At 42.5% G+C, this 20,731-nt stretch overlaps 1 protein-coding gene across 5 annotated transcripts in view; it reads left to right on the plus strand.

The window, feature by feature from the left end:
• The window catches only part of NTRK2 (neurotrophic receptor tyrosine kinase 2), a 337,144-nt gene that overhangs the window by 66,616 nt on the left and 249,797 nt on the right, over positions 1–20,731 (plus strand). For all 5 annotated transcript variants that reach the window (XM_077749483.1, XM_077749485.1, XM_077749486.1 and 2 more), the window contains 3 exons: positions 396–431; positions 3,687–3,787; positions 10,206–10,305. In XM_077749483.1, coding sequence (XP_077605609.1) covers positions 396–431; positions 3,687–3,787; positions 10,206–10,305 — 237 coding nt within the window. The remainder of the gene's footprint in view (positions 1–395; positions 432–3,686; positions 3,788–10,205; positions 10,306–20,731) is intronic.

Below are 20,731 nucleotides of genomic sequence, written 5' to 3' on the forward strand. Positions count from 1 at the left end.
CCAAACCACCAGAGGTTTTATCTTTTGTTGTTGAACATGGTGTGGAGATGATCTGTCCCTGGAATAAAAAAAGTACCAGGACTGCAGTTAAAACGGCCAACTGTATAATAGAAATGGTCGTAATGCATTGATCGCTGAAGTTTGTCCAGCTAAAGTGATTTGTAATTTCTTCTCCTTCATTTCTTTTCTTGTTCTGAAGGGATGAAGGCTTTGGGAACTGGGGAGGGAAACAGCTAACACGGAGCAAACCGAGAATTCCAGGTTTCGTGTACTGTCCTATAAACAACTGATTCAACTATAAAAACTTCGATATATATTTGACCCATTTTAGTGGGTATACGTAGTATTAACGCTGAATGCATACTTACGAATCTTTGCTTTGTTTTGCCTTTTAGGTGCCAACCCAAATTATCCTGATGTAATTTATGAAGGTACCTATCCTGTTGTCTTTATTTGTGTTTTTTTTTTTTCAAAATGTTTGTCTGAAATGAAACAAATCAACTAAAAGCGGACCTTGAAGCCCAGTTAAATATACACTTCAAGCATTACATAGCCCACAATAATATTTCAAAAATCATTCAATATTGATGGCTGTTTTCCCTTGATATTTACAATGCTTGTAAATAGCATTTTCTCTCTCTTGGTCTGTTCTTGGAAGTGGTAAATCCATTCCAGGGTAACAGACATTTTGTTTCTATAATTGGGAACTAATTACCTGTTTAAAAGCCATGACTACCAAGAAAAGGGAGGTGTATCAGTTTCTGGCTCTGACAGTAAACCCAATTCAAAATTATGTTTCTTGTATAATAAGGAAGTTTGGCTCACAAACAGGAACCTCAAAAGTAGGGCATGTTTTTAGGGTTGGTTAAATCAGCAGCTCAACCATGTCATTAGGCACCCAAGGTTTTTCATCTTTACACCCCCCTGCACACTGTGCCCACTTCAAGGAAGGCTGGTTCCTCTCATGGTTTTAAGATGATGCTGGCAGAGGGGCCACTGTCACTTGCATTGTCAGGAGAAATGGAAGAGTTTCTGAAAGCATTCCAGAAAAAAAGGGAACTTTCCCAGAAATCTCCATCAGTCCTCCTTGAATCTGATCATGACCCAGGGGGTCATTGTCCATTCTTGACTCCATTGCTGATAAGAGGGATGGGTTAACTCTTGAGTAACTGGAACCACCCCTGCAGTTTAGATCAGCTTCCTCAGAGAAGGTCATTGAAGCCTTGAATAAAATGTGGTTCCCTTAGGTCTGCAGAGAGGGAGAAGCCAGAAGGTGAACTGCATTAGCTTTTAGCTGGAGATCTCATCTGTACTTGGCTATTTTAATGGGATGCCAGGGATGTTTGTCTAGGTGTGAAAATCCATCTTTAACAGATTTCCAAACCTCCTTCATGCCCAGGAGGCCTGTGTTTGGGGAAGTGGCAAGCTCAATTTCAAGACTTGGCTCAAAAAAGATTGATTAAAAGTTACATTGATGGGGTGACTGGGTGGCTCAGTCGGCTGAGCGTCCAACTTCGGCCCAGGTCATGAGCTCACATTTCATGAGTTTGATCATCACATCAGGCTCTGTGCTGACAGCTCAGAGCCTGGAGCCTGCTTTGGATTCTGTGTCTTTCTCTCTCTCTGTCCCTCCCCAGCTCACACTCATGCACGCACGCTGTCTCTCTCTGTCAAAAATAAATAAAAACATAAACATTTTTTAAAAAGTTACATTGATTGAAATATGTATACATTTATTCTATTAAATATTCCATTCTTTAACTTTATGTATGCATTGACATCTTTTTTTATGAAATGATTCTATATTTGTATGTTTGTTATGTGTGTGTGTATTTAACTTGAGCTAATTTTAATTAGGGAATTATATTGTCTTTACCTGTTTTATGCATGTTAAACTGTATTTCTTTCAAGCTGTTGTTTGGATGATTTTGTGCATGTGATTTACACATTTTTGTTTTTATTTATACCCATTCGATTTATAGAAAGAGTAGCTCAAATTGTATCAGAGAGATGTATATTTGGATTGTGATTTTACATTCTAAAATAATGTTATAGACTCCTTTCCACTAACTTCAGGACTTTAAAAAATCTTATCTTCTCATTGGCTTCAGATCCCACTTTGGGTCTATGGGCAGAAAAATGTCATGATATTAAACTATAGATACTTCAATGATTTGATTTTGGATGGGTGGCTCATTAAACTATGAGGAGGTGAAAAATGAGCAAATAGATGATATCTCTTAGTGTTTGGCGGAAATTAATGTTCCAGTCTGTTTAAAATGAAAATGGCAACGGTAGTTTTGGAGTAAGACTAGAACAGCAAACGGAAAATAGATGCTTTTTCTGTTACTTTTTATTCACATTCAAAAGAACACTCTGCTAATCAAAATATAATTTAAATTTATTGCCCTAAGGCCAGCATGATAGTTCCCTAGGAAAGTGTGGCTGGGGCTGACTTAATGAGGTTGTTTGTGTAAGATGGAAATTGCAGTCACCAGATCTATTTAGAATAAAAATACCAAACATTGATAAACAACATTGTTTGCAGTAAGTTTATCAAAAATTTCCTATGCCTTTTTACATGTAGTGTCACTAATAAAAACTTCCACTACCCACAAACAACAACAACAACAACAACAACAACAACCATTTATTTCCACCCTGATCTGTATAAACTATAATTGATTTAGAAGATGGCAGTGACATTTGAGATACAGTGAAGTGAGAACGTATTCTCACAATTCTAAATACTGTGTTGGTGCAGTTCCTTATCTGTTAACTCAGAAACTGAAATGTGGGCAGTTCAGACCTTTTAATTAATTAATTAATTTATTTATTTGAACATTTATTCCTTTTTGAGAGACAGAGAGAGACAGAGTGTGAGTGGGGGAGGGTCACACACACACACACACACACACACACACACACACAGAATCCAAAGCAGGCTCCAAGGCTCTGAGCTGTCAGCACAGAGCCCGATGTGCGGCTCAAACTCATGGACCGCGCAATCATGACTGGAGCTGAAGTTGGATGCCTGACCAACTGAACCACCCAAGTGCCCCAGTCAGACCTTTCACAAAAGGTCTTACGTGTAACCAAGTTCACATCAATGCTCAGTCCACAGCACAACATGAGTGGTTGCGTCTTACTCACATAAGGTGCATGTGCCCTGAAATTAGTGATGCTCATGTCAAGGCCGGTTCCCGTTTAGGCTCTGCAGCCTTCTTGCCAGTTGACCTTAGACTTGTCATTTAACTTTGCTTTGATGACCTTCTTCAGCCATAAAGCTGGTGGTTAGATTCCATATCTGAAGACCCTTCCAGGTCAATAAATGTATGACTCTTTGATGATCGATTCCTTTTCACATTTATATTCTATACTACATCAAGAAAAGGGTATATTTTTACCTACAAAAGAAAACCCTAAACCTGGTTTAGAATTTGACTGCCAAACCAGTGATGGAAAGATCTGGGTTGCGTAAAATGTGAGCATCGTGCAATCCAAGCACTATGGTGGCTTTAACTCAGGAGCTGGGTCATGTTCCCCTCCCCACCAAGGCTGTCATGGCTTGGAATCTTTGTAATTTGTCTTGCTTCATTTTTCTGGGTCATGCTGTGACCTCGTGTTTGTTGGTAGCCTAGTGACAACTTCATGGTTCCTTCTCTTTCCCATTTCTCCAATTTAAGATTATGGGACTGCAGCAAATGACATTGGGGACACCACGAACAGAAGTAATGAAATCCCTTCCACAGACGTTGCGGACAAAAGCGGTCGGGAACATCTTTCGGTGAGTGGGAATCAGTCACTGTTCCCTAGATTGGCTCTGAGCACTTGGGATGTTCAACTGTTGAGGGGATGGAACTGCTTCCATGTACGACATTTTTCCTGCACAGGTGCGGGTAGGATGTTGACATTTGGAAGAATTAAGAGATGTGATAAACGTGCTAGATAGCCTCTGACTTACTTGCTTCCCCTTTTATGCACCACTCCGAGTACTCCTGGTTCTTATTTTAAATGTCTGTCTTTTAAAAGATTATCACTTTCCAGTGAACTAGGCAGTGTCTCATTCAGGGACATGTAATCATTCCCATCTCCCACAGCGTTGCACCTGTCTCGTCCAGTATTTTAATAAAAGTCTCAATGCCCATTAGATTTAAGGAATCCAGTAGGTATTGGAAGTGACTGGCAGTGGGAAGCTATAAAAATATGAATGACTATCAGGTCTGTCCTTCTGGAGTTTATACTTCAGTCGGAGTCTTGAGATGTGAATGAAATACCAGCACCTACAATACAGGTAGAGCAGCAATGGGATGCAAGCAATGGAAATAGAGGGGCAGGCACTCTCCTTCCTGTTGGGAGAGCCAGGGGTATCTTTGTGGGGTGGGTGGCATTTTCCAGCTGTGCAGGATGGCGGGCATTCAGACCGACAGGATACAAAGGGAAAGGGCATTTTGGGTGTGTGAACAAGAGCTCACAACCTGGAAAACATTTTTTTTTTTTTTGGTTTTGTTTTTACAAATAGTTTATTGTCAAGTTGGTTTCCATATAACACCCAGTGCTCATCCCCACAAGTGCCCTCCTCCATGCCCATCTCCCCCCTCCCCCCCCCACCCATCAGTTTTGATTGGAAGGTAAGGTGTGTGAAGGCGGCCGTCGGGGGGCAAAGTTGGAGAGGAGGCTGTGCCAGATCATGTGGTTTTGAAACTCAGAGCCAGGGGGTTAGATTTACCATGCAGGGAGGAGCCTGAAGGGGGCGCGCTTGAGCCACGGGGCTCCTGGGGGGGTTGATCTGTCAGCTGCTGAGATCCAATGCGTGTAGCTTCCTTCATTTTTCTCCGCACTTGTCACGCACACCGAGTACCTGGTGCCATGAGCTCTGACTCCTTATAAACTCCAAACCCATCCGTATCTCCCACCTTCATTGCCACAGCCCCAGGTCAACCCCCAGGGAGTTTGGCAAATTAAGGCCGGTGGGCCAAGTCTGGCTCAGTACCTGCTTTTGTACCATCAGCAGGCTGAATAGTTTTTACATTTTTAAGTGGTTTGAAAATGAATGAATGATATTTCGTGACACATTAACATTGTATGAAATGCAAATGTCAATGTTCACAAATAAAGTTTTATTGGAATACAGTCATGCCCATTTACACATTGTCCATGGCTGCTTTTGTGCTAGAGTGATGGCTGGAGCAGCCGCAGCAAAGACTGTGGGGTCTGCAAAACGGGACATATTTAGTATCTGGCCCTTCAAGGAGTAAGTTTACTGCAGTTACCTGTTCCTGGGTGACCTTTGTGGCCTCTATCCATCACATCACTCCTCTCCCATCTTGTGATCTCCCTGCCTTTCTCCATACAGCAGCCTGAGTGACCTTTGAAGAGCACAAATCAGATTACTTTTATTATCATTCTCAGAGTCTTCCAATGCAAGTGTAAGGAAGCAGGCCCTGCACATCATGCCCTTGTTTGTGTCTCTGTCTTCACCTCCCATCCTGCCTGTTCTTACCACCTGTCTCTCCTAACGATCTCCCACATGCTCCAGGCTTACTCTTGCCTCACACCCTTTACATTTGCTGTTCCTTCTCTAAGGCATACACTTCCCAACGGTCATCACATGGCGTTAGCTACCAGGCAGCTGTTACCGTGTTCCATTTCTTCTGAGCAGTTATTATTGTCTGTAATTCCCTTGCTTATTTATTGTTTACTTGTTTAATGTCTTTTCCTCTTCCCTAGATTCTCTAGTGAGTTTCTAAGTCCAGACAACCTGGTCAGTGTTTTTCACAACTGTGTCCTGCGTCCCTTGAATAGTGTCTGGCACCCAGGAGATAATAAAAACTGTAGACCGATCAGAGTATTGGCGAACGCTGTGGAATGGGTTGCAGAACAGTGAGACTGGAAGCAGTGTGATTAGTGAGGGTCTGGAGAGGTCCTGCAGAGATGTGACGTGTGTTTAAACCAGGGCCCTGGTGGTAGGAGCGGGAGGCTCATAACAGATGTATCTCAGCTGTGTCTCAAAATATGCACATCTATTACATGGAGCCACACACACACACACACACACACACACACACTTCCAGAGCTGACGACACGCATTGCATTGAAATAGCAAGGAAAAATACGGTGGTAAATCAGCCGCAGAATGTTTTCTGCTTCCTGTTTGTGCAATCGCTTCAGTTTATTCTCCAAACTGCTTAATGTTTCGTGGTTTGAGACAGTGGTTTGTGTACGTAAGGAATCCAAGGAGCATGTGTTAACCACACAGGTGTGTGTGTGACCCAGTTACTAAAAGTTACATGTGAACTTCAGTTGTCTATTTTGAGACCTACTGATAAATTTAAGGCCCTAGTTGGCATATCTCAGTGATGGTTGAACTGTGCACAGTAGGGCCGCTGGGCGGCAAGACCAGTGAAAATCATCTTTGTTGAAAGTTGGTACATTACAGCTCCACCTGAGGTCCCTGGAAATCTATGTGAGAGGTGCACTAACATGCTTTATAGAATTTAAAGGAAATGTAAAAATGAAGTGTGGATAAGATATTTGATACATGAGCAGTCCCTGACCATAGGGAGGATTGTTAGATTAGGAGAGTTCCAGAGTCAGGGAACTGATAGAAAAGTTAAATGTGTTAGAGCACTTGGAAGACAGCCTCAAACACTCTCCTTTCTGGTCCAACAAGTGTTCCTCATGAACCTTGCTGGATTGTTTGAGTAGAATGGTTCCTTGTTCTGTGCTGCGAAGTATCCTCAGATAAAAAACAACTAACTGATCAAACAACCAACCAATCAACTAGCCAAGCACATAACTAAACAAATAATCAACTAGCCAACCAATCAACTAACCAGCCAACCAGCCAGCCAGCCAACTAAACAAATAAATACGTTCACCCCTGCTTGTCTCCCATATAAAGACCACCCATGTCCCCAACACATGCATGGTACATGAAACTTTATACTTATGAAACAATTCATTTTTGAGAAAACAGTTCTCATTATCATGGGATTCTTTGTTTATTAAAGGAGTCTTTGCTTTTGAGTTGCTTCAATAGTTTTAAATATTTGCTAGTAGATCGTTAACTGATTCCCAGCAATAGAACCCATTCCCATTTTCCAGGTTGACTTAAATACTCTATAACAAAGTAGAGAAGTCAGGGCAGGTACTGTTATCCCCACGTACAAATGAGGAAATGGAGGCTTACAGAAGTGAAGCATCTGTCAGCTCTCATTGCTGGTGAAAGCAAGGTGTCCTGTGAACATAGGGACCAAGCCTTCTGAATGCCAGTCCTATACTTTCCACAGTGGCTCAGAGACTGTCTGTGGTCCTCCAGAGAGGCTGGGGCACTTAGGGCAAGTCCCCTAACATCTCTCCATCCCCATTTCCTTATCTATAAAATAGGATTTGAACTTGATTATGCAGTTATTTCCCTTCTATCCACAGAAGTTTGAAATTTAATAATAAGGGAAACATAGAGCTACAATACTATGATCTCTTTCCCATGAAAATGATAGTTAGAAATAAAGATGAAAAAACACCCACCCCAGGGGCACCTGGGTGGCCCAGTTGGTTGAACATCCGACTTTGTCAGCTTGTGATCTCACTGTTCCTGAATTTGAGCCTCTTGTTGGGCTCGCTGCTGTCGACAGGGAGAGACCACTTCGGATCCCCTGTCCCCTCTCCCTCTGCCCCTCCCCAGCTCATTCATGCTCTGTCTCTCAAAAATACAATGAACATATAAAAAACCCTCCAAATCATTAGGTGTGTTTGAGGGAAACAGTCTTCGTTAGAACAAGTTGATCCATAATTAAACTTTTAGGAATCACAGACATTCTGTCTGTAGGTAGGCCGCAGAGACAGAGGTACATCTGCACACAGACACTTACAGAGGTGTCCTGTGGGAGAGCCACTCACAACCACAGTGCCGGAGGAGGGCATGCTCACACCTTTGTTCCACTCTGGCCAAGCGCTTGGTGTGTGCCCTTCCCTGTGATTTGTGCTTTCTTTAATTATGACCCTGTCTGACATCAGATCAGGTGTCATGGAAGGATTAACCATGTGTTTGTATTATCCTGCCTCCCCTCTCAGCCATGTGTTTTGGAGAAATAGTATAGAGAATAAGTCATGGATAAATCACAGGTTTTATGCTTAGACAGACATCAGTTCGAATCCCAAGCTTGAAAACTGTGATCTTGGGTGGCGTATTTAATTTTTTTGTAAATCTGTCATATCATCATAGCCAAATTAATGTCTTATCCATTGTAGTAGACTCTGTTCCAAACCCATTATATGCATAACTCACTGAGGATTTAAAGAACCTGCTAGGTAGAGTGATTATATTCCTTGTTTCACACAAGAGGAGTGTGAGATGCTGAGAGATTAAGTAATCCTGAGGTCAAACACCTAATAAGTGGTTAATCTAAATTTCAAACTCATGAGGAATTCATGTTCCTAATCTCTACTCTGTACTGCCTTTCACTCTGAGATGAGTACATCAGTCAGCATAAGCTATGCAGTAACAAAAATCCCCAAATCTTAGTGGCTTAAAACAGCAAAGGTTTATTTCTGTCTTCACTATTTGTACTGACTGGGAGTTATGTCAGCCTTGTCCTCATTCTAGGACTAGGTGGACAGGCATCTGTTAATGGAAAGTTAGCATTTATTAAGGCCCAGATAAAGAAGCAATGAGAGCAGGGTTCTCAGCCTTGGCACTATGATGTTATTATTATGGATGAATAGCTCTTTGTTGTGGGGGACTATTAGGCATTATGGGATGTTTAGCAGCATCCCTGGTCTTGACCTTCTAGATGCTAGTAACACCCTTCCACCATTGTGATAATCCCAAATTGACAGATGTCCCCTGGGCTCAGCATCATCCCTGGTTGAGAAGCACTGCTTCCGTCTAAGATTAAGATCTCACAGCAACAGTGAAATCCTCCGCTGTCAGGGATAGAAGTCTTACCTCATTGGCCAGAACTGGTCACATGCACCCACCTTACCATGAGGAAGCCAGGAAGGGAATCCTACAATGAGAAACACAGGGAGAAACAAATGTTTGGTGAACAGCATTAATGATTATCACTTATGGAGGTAATAATATCTGTCCTAAGGATTATTATGCAGATTAAATGAAACAAAGAAGCTTAAGCATTTAATTAAACGTGGACATCCAAGACAGGTTAGACTAGGAGTCGGCAAACTACAGCCATCTGTTTTTGTAAATAAGGTTTTATTGGCACCCAGTCATGCCCATTTACTTACATGTTGTCTATAGGTTCTTTCACTCGAACCAGCAGAGTTGAGAGGTTGCAAAAGAGACTGTATGGCTCCCAAAGCCTAAAGCATTTACTGTCTGACCCTTTACAGCAAAAATTGGCCTTCTCCTGGTTTAGAAGGTCACACTTTTCCTGGGAGCAAGACTCTGGGTTGAGCAGCAGGAATGGAAGGAGATGCATTGTCCTGCTTCCTTCTTGATTTCTCAAATGTTAATATGTACTTCATTAGCATTACACATGTGTGCCTCTGTGATCTCGCTCAGGGTGGTGGTAAGATTCACATACACCTTCATCTGCTCTCTCTACTTGTATAATCTACCTGTTGCAATTACATTTTTAGGCTTAAAAAAAACCCCGCTTGTACTGACCTCTATTGTACATGCACAAATGTGTACAAATCATGAGCCGACAACTTCATGAGCTTTCACAGGGACCCCTCCTGCTCCCTTCTGGGCCTACTCACTGTTCCAGGGGACTCTGATTTCTAAGAGCCTCAACAGCCAACTTTGTATGATGGACAACTTTCTGACATGCATAAGGATAGAGAGCATAGCAAAATGAACCCCACTGTATCTTTCGTCAGCTTCAGAAATAACACTATTTTGTCATTCAAGTTTCATATACTCTCTGTTTTCTCTTCAGGGAAGGTAGTAGGAGGATACGTAGCTGGGGAGAGAGGAATAGATCTCTGTGTCTCTATAATAGCAATTACACTGATATTTTTATAAGCTTTAACATACGTTTTTTTCATTTGTAAAGTAAGGGTAATAATAAGACCTATATATTTCATTGGAGGGCTGCTGACGAATAAGGGAGTTGATAGACACAAAGTTCCAAGAAGGACAAGTGGCAAATATAAATTGTCACCATCATTATACCCATCATCTGGATGTAAGGAACTGATGAGCAAGGTCATGACCGCCCTCCCTTCCTTTCCTCTAGGTCTATGCTGTGGTAGTAATTGCCTCTGTGGTGGGGTTTTGTCTCCTGGTGATGCTGTTTCTGCTGAAGTTGGCAAGACACTCCAAGTTTGGCATGAAAGGTAAGAAGGGTTGTGTTTATTTTATTTCTTATGTGGAATCATTTTTGGCTTATGACTAATGCTAATTACCACTAAAGAGAGAAGCAGTTAGATTTACGATGAGTAGGTTTTAAGGCTGAAAAAATAGCAACGAGGATATGATACTACAAATCAAGGCAGGGCAAAAATAATGTTGATTACACAGCAGTACCCACTTTCCAATGAGGATAGTTGTCCCAGAAGACACAGAACTGGTTTCCTGAGTATCAAGTGACTAATAATGGTAGAGGTGAATAGTGCCTGAGTTAGAGGCGAATAGTGCCTGAGTTTTCCTTTGGCTTCAGAAAGGCAGGCAAGGCTTGGTGGCAGTAGGCTAGGTACAGTACAAACCTGTGTATTTTGCGCAGAAAGGTCCTCACTGCTGTACAGCTGACTTCCAGACCTTCTGTGGTATGTTTTGTTGTTGCTGCTGCTTTTATACATCTCATCTTCTGAGATTTGAACTGTGTTGGGAAGCAAAATCAGAATAACCTGTGGCTATACCCTGAAGCTTTGTGAATGAGTGTTTTTTTTTTTAATGGAAAGATTCCTAGTGCTCGATTAAAAAATTGGTGGCTCTGTTGTCCAAAGAATAGACCCTGTGTCTCTTTGAGAATACTGAAAATTCATAAATTCATTTTAGGGGGAAAATCTGTTTAAATGTTCTTGTTGTATAAACAGTCAAGAGCTTCAGCGATTGAAAAGCATTTGCTCTGATGTTTTAACCTATGTATGACTAATAGGTTGTTGAATTTTGTGTGGCCTCTTACAAATAGCCACTAACTTGGGAAAGCTGTGAAGGTTTAGCGGTGGCTCCGTTGTGTCAGAGACAACGGGGTGGGTTTCTTGATCGGTGTGGTTCATTACAATCGCTATTCATGTTGCTTACTTACTTGGAAGTGATGTTTATGTAGCAATAAGACTTCCAGCACACACTGGGCTCAGGGGTGGAGTGGAACCATCTCTGACGTTCTCTCCTCTTTCTCTGTTGGTGCCTGTCGGAGGCTGGATCCGGCAGGTCCAGGGGTCCCTGAAGGATGGACGGTGTCGGCGAGAGAGAGAGAGTGAGAGAGCCCCAAGATCCTTTCTGATCATCAGGCAGGGATCTCCTTCCTGTCGGTTTTGGTGTCTTTATTTATAGGTCAAATGTTAACATGGCATCAGGAAATGGAATTTTTACAATGGATAGCTCTTTGTGATAAGGTGTTTTTGGAAAATGTACAGAAACAGGTTTTACAGAAGTCTTCTTGCAGAACTGCCCCAATTATAGTGAGGTTGAGTAACTAAGAAAATAACAAGGTGTTCACATTATAATAACACTAAGATTAAGTCATAGGTTTGTAGATACTCTTATCCATCCTCATCACAGCTGCCAGGGTAAGGGAAGGTGTTTGTGGAAAGTAGGCCTTAGGGAAGGGGCTGCTCTACACCATCAGTTAGCAAAGGTGTATGTACTAACTTATCTTCTGCCCTTATCTGTTCCTTTTCTCTAAGTCAGGCTCTTTGTCTGCGGGCAAGACTTGATTTTCCAGTTATATTCTTTATGGCACCAGAGAGCCAGCCATACCTTTAAAGAGTTTAGCTCATTTCCAATACATAGAATAGCCTCATCGAGTGCATTTACCTTTGTGTCTACTTTTATGATTTCTTGAATAGCTAGGGCATGAAAGACATTTTTGGTTAGTTGATTTGCATGTTGAGCTGTATGAACATCTTGGACTAATGCAACGGTAGAAACAGAATTGTACATGTAAAGGTCAATCTTTTATGAGTAAGGGTCATTAGCCTGTTTATAGCTCAAGGGAAAATATGGAGGGAAACAGGACCTTCTAGAGACACGATGTCTGTTCCCATAATCAAAAGAAGAAGTTCCCACAATAAGTTCCTTCACAAGGTGCAATAATCATACCAGGGCCGGAATAAGGGGACAAGTCACTCCCAATATTGATCAGCAAGGTACCTTAGGGGTCAGTGCTCAAGCAGAAATAATTGAGTGGGGGGTGGATATTGGTCATCATCTGATTGGCAAGCGACCGTGCAAATTTGCTTTAACCTCACCAGGAGTTTTCTTGACTAGTGGGCTCAGAATGGCTCCCAACAGGTGCCCATGATCAAAATCTCTAAAGTTGAAATAAACAGGAAGGAGTAGTGGTAAATTGGGGCTCAAAAAGCCCCCAAATCTCCTCCTGACTTTCCTTGACCTGCTGATTCTTGACATTTCTTTTGGAGGAGGGAAAATCTCTCATTTTCCAATTATAAACAAGGCCTGGAAGAGGGACCATATTACAGTGATTTTAATTAGTCCTATAATGGTGGTTCACAAACTTGACACTTTTTTTTTAAGATTTGTGGTTTTTAGAAAGTGTTGATTTATTTACTTTGAGAGAGAGATAGAGAGAACATGCACGCACATGCACGAGTGTAGGTGGATGCAGGGGGAGAGAGAGAATCCCAAGAAGGCTCCATGCTGTCAGCACAGAGGGGACTTGAACTCAGGAACCCTGAGATCATGACCTGAGCTGAGATCAAGAGTCAGATGCTTAACCGACTGAGCCACCCAGGCGCTCCTACAAACCCGACTTTGTATCCACAAGTCCTAGAGAGCTTGTGAAAATACAGATTTCTAGGCCACCCTGAGAATTTCTGGTTTAATAGGTCTGAGGTGGGCCTGACACTTGGCATTTCTAACAGTTCCCAAGGGACGCCGATACTACTACAGCCCAAGAATTCCCGGGGAATCACCATTCTATGGGATCAATGTGAGCTAGCACCTTCTGCGGGATAAGATGGGGGAGGGGCATTGCTTTGCAGACCTTTCTGGGTCCTTGTGTTCAGCTGGCACCTAGGTGCAGGCTAAGCTGCTGTCCTCTGGTTGTCAGCCAGCCACCATGGCATTCTGTTTTCCTCCTTCTGACCAGGTGCTTTGTTTCCTTAGAGGCACTTGGAGTGGATGTCCCCAAGCAGGGGTTTTACTGGAGAGTCAGATACGAGCGCCATACTTCCTCATACTTTCGATCTCATGGGCTCTTCAGAGAGAAAGTTTGTCGAGGTTCCACAGGGAGCTGCACAGGAACTTGGGAAACCCTAGGGACAGTGTTTAGGAGGCACCCCATCCCAGCTCTGTGTGAGGAAAACAACAGACACACGATCTATAAACGTTCGCATACTCTGTGTAGCGCAGTGGCGGAAGAGAGTAAACGGCAGACATTTGTTTCAAAGAAGATTGTATTTCATGTAGAGACTCCAGCACGAAGACTGAAACAGTATTTTTATTTGGATAATTTGGGATGATTACCGTGAAAGTGCCTACATTTCCAGAACGTGTATACCCTAAGGGTATCCTTAATGAATTGTAAGAAAGATCTTGCTGCACCGTGTCCCAGAGCCAGTAAATGACTTCCTTCAGGCAGTAGCTACGATGTCGTAGGTTTCACTCCCTTATTTCCAAACATAAATAACATTGTTTTAAAGAGAAAGTGTCTTGGAGATTCACAGTCTTATTTAGAATACCTTCTTTTTCTATTTTTAGCTTCCCATCTTTCCGTGCCATGGTTTGAACATAAAGGACCTGAGCTGAAGTTACTGTTTTACTAGTCAGATTCTGAGCTGATAATTTTGGTGGGTCTAGAAGGGGGATGAGGGCCAATGAAATTGCATGAAAAGTGGTATTTAAACATTAATAGAAGTGAATGTACTTTAAATGCTATTAGAGCTGGGATCACTGCTGAAAAATGGTATGCCTTGAAAAGGAAAGACTATGTAAAACCACGATTATACCTCCTGAAATAACCAGGAAATTTGTGAGTGGTGATTTCTCGGTAACAACAGTGTGACATGTGCATAGCCTTGGCTACAGCCAATGGCTCTGTTCCGAGTGATGTGCAAATGAGCTCTTCCAAGTGTAATTCGTGCCCTTCTAAGCACCTTGGGGAGATTCGACCTCTGTTCCAATTCCCTTGTCCTGGAGACAGATTGAGAGCGCAGCGTGGCAGGCAGCCAGCCCACCCACCAGGCATTTCCAGCCTCTCGTCCATCCCGGCATCGTGAACTTCAGGCCCCAGTGTCAACTGTTTCAATCACAGTAGCAGCCTCCGGATCATAAACCATGAAGCCTGTTGATTGGAAGGGCCCCGGGGTAACCAGAAACCTCTTTAAATCACAGTGCAGCTGAATACAGGGAAACTCAAGCTCTGTGGATTGACCTGAGGACCCAAACGTTATTGATGGCATTACTTCCATGGGAAGGTGATCTCTTCATAAAAAACATGGGAGTTAAATCTAGATTTTAGAATACAACTGGTGAGTGGTGGTGTCCTCTGGAGGTGAGGTTATGTGACTGGAAGCTTCCTCAGGTTTAGTCTCTGTTCCGTCGATTCGCTGCCACCAAAGGCTGATGGGGCTGTTTTGCCCATGGAGTCCTCTAACTGTGAGCTCCGTGGAGACAGGGCTGGTAGTGGTCTTGTCCATCATTCAGATTGGCCCTCAATAAGTATTAATTGACTGAATGATCACAGAGAATTTTTAATTTCATTGACTTTAGTTTGGTAATTAGGAAACAGTTAATATTTGGAGGACTCCTCATATGTGAATGGTTAAAGAGAGATCTCAGAGATTTTCTAAGTTTTTAAGGGGTCAAAGCCCCTCCTTCCCTGCCCCCTCCTTTCTTCGATGATTACAGATAACTAACGGCCCTAGACAGGAGGTCACTTTTCTAGGTTTTCTCTTAGGATTTGTGGGTTTTCATACACTGTTTTATTTACTTTTTAAAGTTTACTTATTTTGAGAGATGGAGCAAGAGAGTGAGCAGGGGAGGGGCAGAGAGAGCGGCAGAGAGAATCTCAAGCAGGTTCCCTGCTATCACACAGAGCCCTAGGTGGGGCTCAAACTCACGAACAGTGAGATCATGACCTGAGCCAAAGTCAGGAGTGGACACTTAATCATCTGAGCCACCCAGGTGCCTCTTCACACTCCGTTTTAAACCATTATTGTTGTTTAAGTGTGGGGGGTTCACTTCAGCTTTCCATTTTGCACACGAGCATCTTCACTTTCTGCCTCTTTGCCTTTGAATGTATGGCCTCGACAGATGTGTCTCTGTCCAGCTTTAAAGCTGGCAGCGCCTGAGGGTGGCTTCTGTCTCGGTGTTCACCTAGAATTAATCTTTCATTGATGCTTAATATAGTTTAGACTTCATGTTGCCAGTGTTCAATAGACTCCTGGCCCTTTGTCAATAAAAATGTTAGGAGGTAGAATTTACCCCAGTCTGTTTTTCCGTGCTCATTTTTGTGTCTTTCCACCACCCAATTGCTTTCTGGTTGAATAACTGGTTCCCGTAATCGCGGAAGCCCCAAATAAAGGTCTTCTGTTGGTGCTTGGTCATCTGCATGCGGATTATTTATACGTGTGCTGAACACGGATCTACGTCTATGTCTGTGTCCATACCCTTATGCATAAATGCATGATTTTACCCCCTTTCTCTGCAGGCTGCTCTGATTTATTTTGATTTCAGTTTCCACTGAAACAGGGCTTCCGGACTTTTCCAGAGCCCCCGTATTGCCAGAGGAACAGGCAACCAGGCCTCTGCATGCTCTTATTTGCGCTGTGACCAAGCCTCATGCTCAGTTCTCATGTTGCTGCCTGGCTTCCTTTCTCCACCGAAGATGTGGAAAGTGTGCAGGACGGGGAAACGGGAGGATCGGGGAGGGGGTACAAGGGCTGCCAGGCCTTCCAAGATCACGCGGCTTTGGACGCCTGGCCTGGTGGCATTGATGGTGTGCAGGCCTGGAAAAAGTAGGAGAGAGCCAAAAGGGTGGAGGGGCCTTGGGACTTGCCACCCTGGCGGGGATTGTTGTGACCATCAGCTCTGTGTTCCTTGCATTTCCCGAAGGAAGTCCACATAGCTGTTGATGCACCAAGTACCGGTGCCTCCTTCGTCCTGCTGGGGTAAATATATCCAGGTGACCCAAAGAACTCCCACAGGAGGGACTGGGACAGGGAGCCTTTTCTCTCATTCAGGGTTGATGGCCTGCAAATTTCGTCCACAGCCCCCTGCCCTTGCGTAAACCACGGACATACCCTCATTTTCTCCTCTTGGAGCTGCAGATATTTTCCAGTTTGCAATTGACCAAAGAACTGCACTCCCTGAGAATGCAGAGCCAGGCTCCCTTCCCTCCAGCTTCAGGGTCTGCGGCTTGCTTCTCCTCGTGTACATCATCTTCTAAAGATCTTTCTAAAGGTCTTTCGACAGCAACCCCAAAATTGGGTTATTTAACAATGGTCATAAACATATAGGGGGAGCCAAAGCTAGAGAAGGTGAAGGTTAAAGCCTTTCCTATGAACTGAAAGCAGTTCTGGAAAGCTGAGGAGGTCGACTTTAACAGATATTTGGATCAACTTTTAAAAGAAGGAAAAATGTGTTCCAAAGCCAGAAACACAGTTGTAGAAACATCTGGAGGGACAAACTGTTTTCCATATGCACCCCCACTGTTTTTTTTTTAAAAGACAAATAACTTTAAAAAATCATAACAGTAACACATGAATGCATTCTTGTTTGTCACAGTTTCAAGGAGTTTGGAAATCATGCGCAGCCAAAAGTGGGGTTGCACTTGACCCTCCTCTCTTACTCCCCTTTCCACTGTGAGGGAGAACCTTTTTGAATCATCCAGAATGCATATATTATGTAAAGAATAAAACCCGTAGCTTCACTTATTAGGTAGATAATCAAACAGATTCACTTTTGGTTCCATAAAGGAACTGTAATCCTGAACCCAGGCTGCAACTGGTTTACGGTAAGTTTGCCTTGTGGATCTTTCTAAATCAATTTCCTGGGTGTATCCTGCATTCTATTTTGTACTCTTTCCCGGTTGTTTGCCACCAGGTTCCTTGGGTCTGAAACCTGCCTCTGCCAGGTGTAAGCTGTGTGTCTCTGAACAACTTTCTCATCCTCCCTGGCCTCAGTATTTCTACCCAGAATGGGGCACCCTACGTACCCACCTCATAGGGCTGTTGGGAGACATACTGAGTGTAGGTATATTTGCACTCAGGAAAGTTCCTGGCATTAAGTAATTGTTAGGGTTACTATTACTGACCAATTGTGATTTATTGTCTCCTTTTTTTTAAGTTGATTTATTTTGAGAGAGAACAAGAGAGAGAGAGAGGGAGGGGCAGAGAGAGAGGGAGAGAGAGAGAATTCCAAGCAGGCTCCGTGCTGTGAGCACAGAGCCTGACACTGGGGCATGAACTCAGGAATCATGAGATCATGACTGGAGCCAAAATCAAGAGTCGGACACTTAACTGAGTCACCCAGGTGCTCCTATTGTTTCCTTTTAATGTTTATGTTGTGATGTTTTAAAGTTTATGTTCATACCATGTTTTCAGAAAAGTATTTCAAATAATGCCTCACATATAAAGACAGATACTTGGAATGGATTGCTGAAAGTTGTGTGTATTTTATATGTTGATAGATTATCTTGAATAAATGCTTCCTCAGTTTATACTCTCAACCCGTAGTAGATGAGGGTATCCTTTGTTTATACTTTCACCCATATCAGTGATTATCAATCTTTTATATTTTTGCTAGTTCAGTTAAAGTGATAGTCTGATGAATAACAAGGTAAAACATCTTTATCGGGTGACCCATGAGAAGAAATTTTGCCCGTTGATTTGCTGACTTACCTTATAAACCATATATGTTCATCTTTTCTTGGTTATATAGGTTGTTGTAATGCTTTTTTATACCTTTTTTTTTAATAGTGCCTTTTGGTAGGGCCAGCTGGGTGGCTCAGTCAGTTAAGCATCTGACTTTGGCTCAGGTCATGATCTCACAGTTCGTGAGTGAGCCGTGCATCAGGCTCTTGGGATCCTCACTTTCTGTCTCTCTGCCCCTCCCCTGCTCATTCTCTTTCTCTCTCTCTCAAAACAAAATAGTGTCTACTGGTAAACAAAAGATTTACCTTCTTATAGAAGCAAATGTGCCCATCTTTTTCATCTAAGCTTCACTTCTTGCTTAGGTAGCCTTCTCCTCTCTTTGGGGTGCCTGGGTGGCTTAGTTGGTTGAGGTCCGACTTTCACTTGGGTCATGATCTCGTGGTTGGTGGGTTCGAGCCCCGTGTCGGGCTCTGTGCTGACTGCCAGCTCAGAGCCTGGAGCCTGTTTCGGAGTCTGTGTTTCCCTCTCTCTCTCTGACCCTCCCCTGCTCACGCTGTCTCTCTCTCTCTTCTAGAAATAAATTTAAAAAAAATATTTAAAAAATAAATAAATAAAAAAGGAAGCCTTCTCCTCTCTAAGGTTCTAAAACATTCTTCTTCATATTTCTTTTACTCTGTGTGCATGTGCATGTGCGTGTGTGTGTCTGTGTGTGTGTGTGAACTTATCTCTTTTTAAAAGTTTTTTGTTTTTTATTTATTTCTGCAAGAAAATAAGAGAGAGAGAGCGTGAGCAGGGGAGGGTCCGAGAAAGAGGGAGACACAGAATCTGAAGCAGTCTCTAGGATCTGAGCTGTCAGCACAGAGCCTGACACGGGGCTTGAACCCACAAACCATGATATCATGACCTGAGCCGAAGTCGGACACTTAACCGACTGAGACACCCAGGCGCCCTAATTAGCTCTTTAATCTTTCTGAAATTCTTTTTTTTTAAAATTGATGTCAAGTACTCTGTTCCCCACCTCCCCCATCCCAGAGATCTATAGAATAAAGATAGTTGAACAAATTTTAGTGTGTCATTTTCAGAGAGACCAAGAATATTATTTTAACTTTCTGGAATCAGAAAGCCCCTAATCAAACAAAATAGAAACTGGAAAACTTAGCATTTAACTGTTTGGGAAAGTAAATAATGAGCTTTGTTGGGTCTCATATTATTTACAGGAGTGTAAGCTTCACCAAATCGTATCAGAGAATGTAGGTTTTCACAGGAATCTTTTTTTACTGCCCTCCTCCCTGCTTCAGATTGAACTCAAAGTATCTTTTCACGATCTCTTAGCAGAACAAACTTTGTTGATTATATTAAAATTTTCAGATATTTCAAAAAAGACATCCAGTGGAAAGAATTGTGGGTAATTTGACAGATTGCAAATTTATTGGAAAAAAGAATTAGCTCAAGTGTTCCTTTTCTGTCACTTGGAGCATGTTATGCAAAACTTTCCCCCTTATATTTGTGAAGTGAGGGTCTGCTCTCCAATCTGTCTTCCATTTTTTAGGGTCAACGTTTGGGTTATGTCTCTGTGAGGACAGAAGATGCGCAAAGAGCAGCAGATTGAACACATGGGTGTAGAACTTTCAGGAACTAGGTCCATCAGGAAACAGGAAGCACCTGCTTTTCACCCCTTAGCCTTGCAAATGACTTTGAACTTAAATGACCTGCCTTACTTGGGTGTCCCCACTCCCCCCAGCTCAGTGAGGGGAATATCTTTCCTGGACTATCAAAAGTGCCCCAGTATCATTTAGGGACCTTCCACACTCCTAGTGTTTCACTAAAAGATAAAGGATCCCTTAAGAAATTAGCTTCGGTACTTAAAAGTCAGGAAAAAGTGTTCTCCTTTCTTTGGTTTCGTAAACTCTGTGTCAAGCTCACATTGACCTTCTCACACAAATCATGGTATACTTTCGAAAGGACTTTCAAATCAGGCTATTTGGGGTGTTCTCTGCCCACTCCCATTTCTCTTTTTTTAACCTTTCTTTTTTTCCTCTGCCTTTCATTTTGCCCTTCCACATCTCTGTGCTCCCTAATTTTACATTCTTCCCCTCTCCATTGGTTTTCTTCCTCCTGATTCCTAGCATCTGCTTTTGGTGGACAAGCTTTTCAGAATTTATGAAGAGGACAGATAATAGCTTGGCTTAAATTCTAACATATGCTTTGATTTTATCTTCCTTTATTTTGGGCAAAGAGACTGAATGACTCTGGGAATAAATTTAGCTCTAAATCAGCAGAATTGTCCCGTGGCACTTTGGAAAACAGTCTGTTTGAATTCTGCACATCCTTCATGTTTGTGAGCTGCTAACTCTTCAGTCTTCAAACCTAGGAGCACAGAGGAATGTACTATTAGAGACTCATGAATCAGGCAGGCTTGGGTTCAAATCCCAGATCTCCTACTTGCTAACCATATCTTGGGGGGGGGGGATTTTTTTAAACTCTCTAAGTCTTAGATTCCTCTTTTGGTAAAATGAGGAAATAATACCATCTTTCAGGTGATTACAAGAATTAAATTAGTGCTTAGTTTCATACTGGCTCACCGAACTAATTCCATAGAAGGTAGTTATTTTTCAGACTTAGGTTATAGTAATACATCATTAAGGAAAACCTTATGGAGAGAGTCCTGTCTGAGTTTATGTTGAGTCTGAGTTGCAGAAAAATGTGCCATGTGTATACACAGTATGTTAGTGTTTTCAGGCTTATTTATTAGTTGAGTTTATAG

The sequence above is a fragment of the Crocuta crocuta genome, unplaced genomic scaffold (genome assembly GCF_008692635.1).
Source record: "Crocuta crocuta isolate KB4526 unplaced genomic scaffold, BGI_CrCroc_1.0 scaffold99, whole genome shotgun sequence".
Taxonomy (NCBI): domain Eukaryota; kingdom Metazoa; phylum Chordata; class Mammalia; order Carnivora; family Hyaenidae; genus Crocuta; species Crocuta crocuta.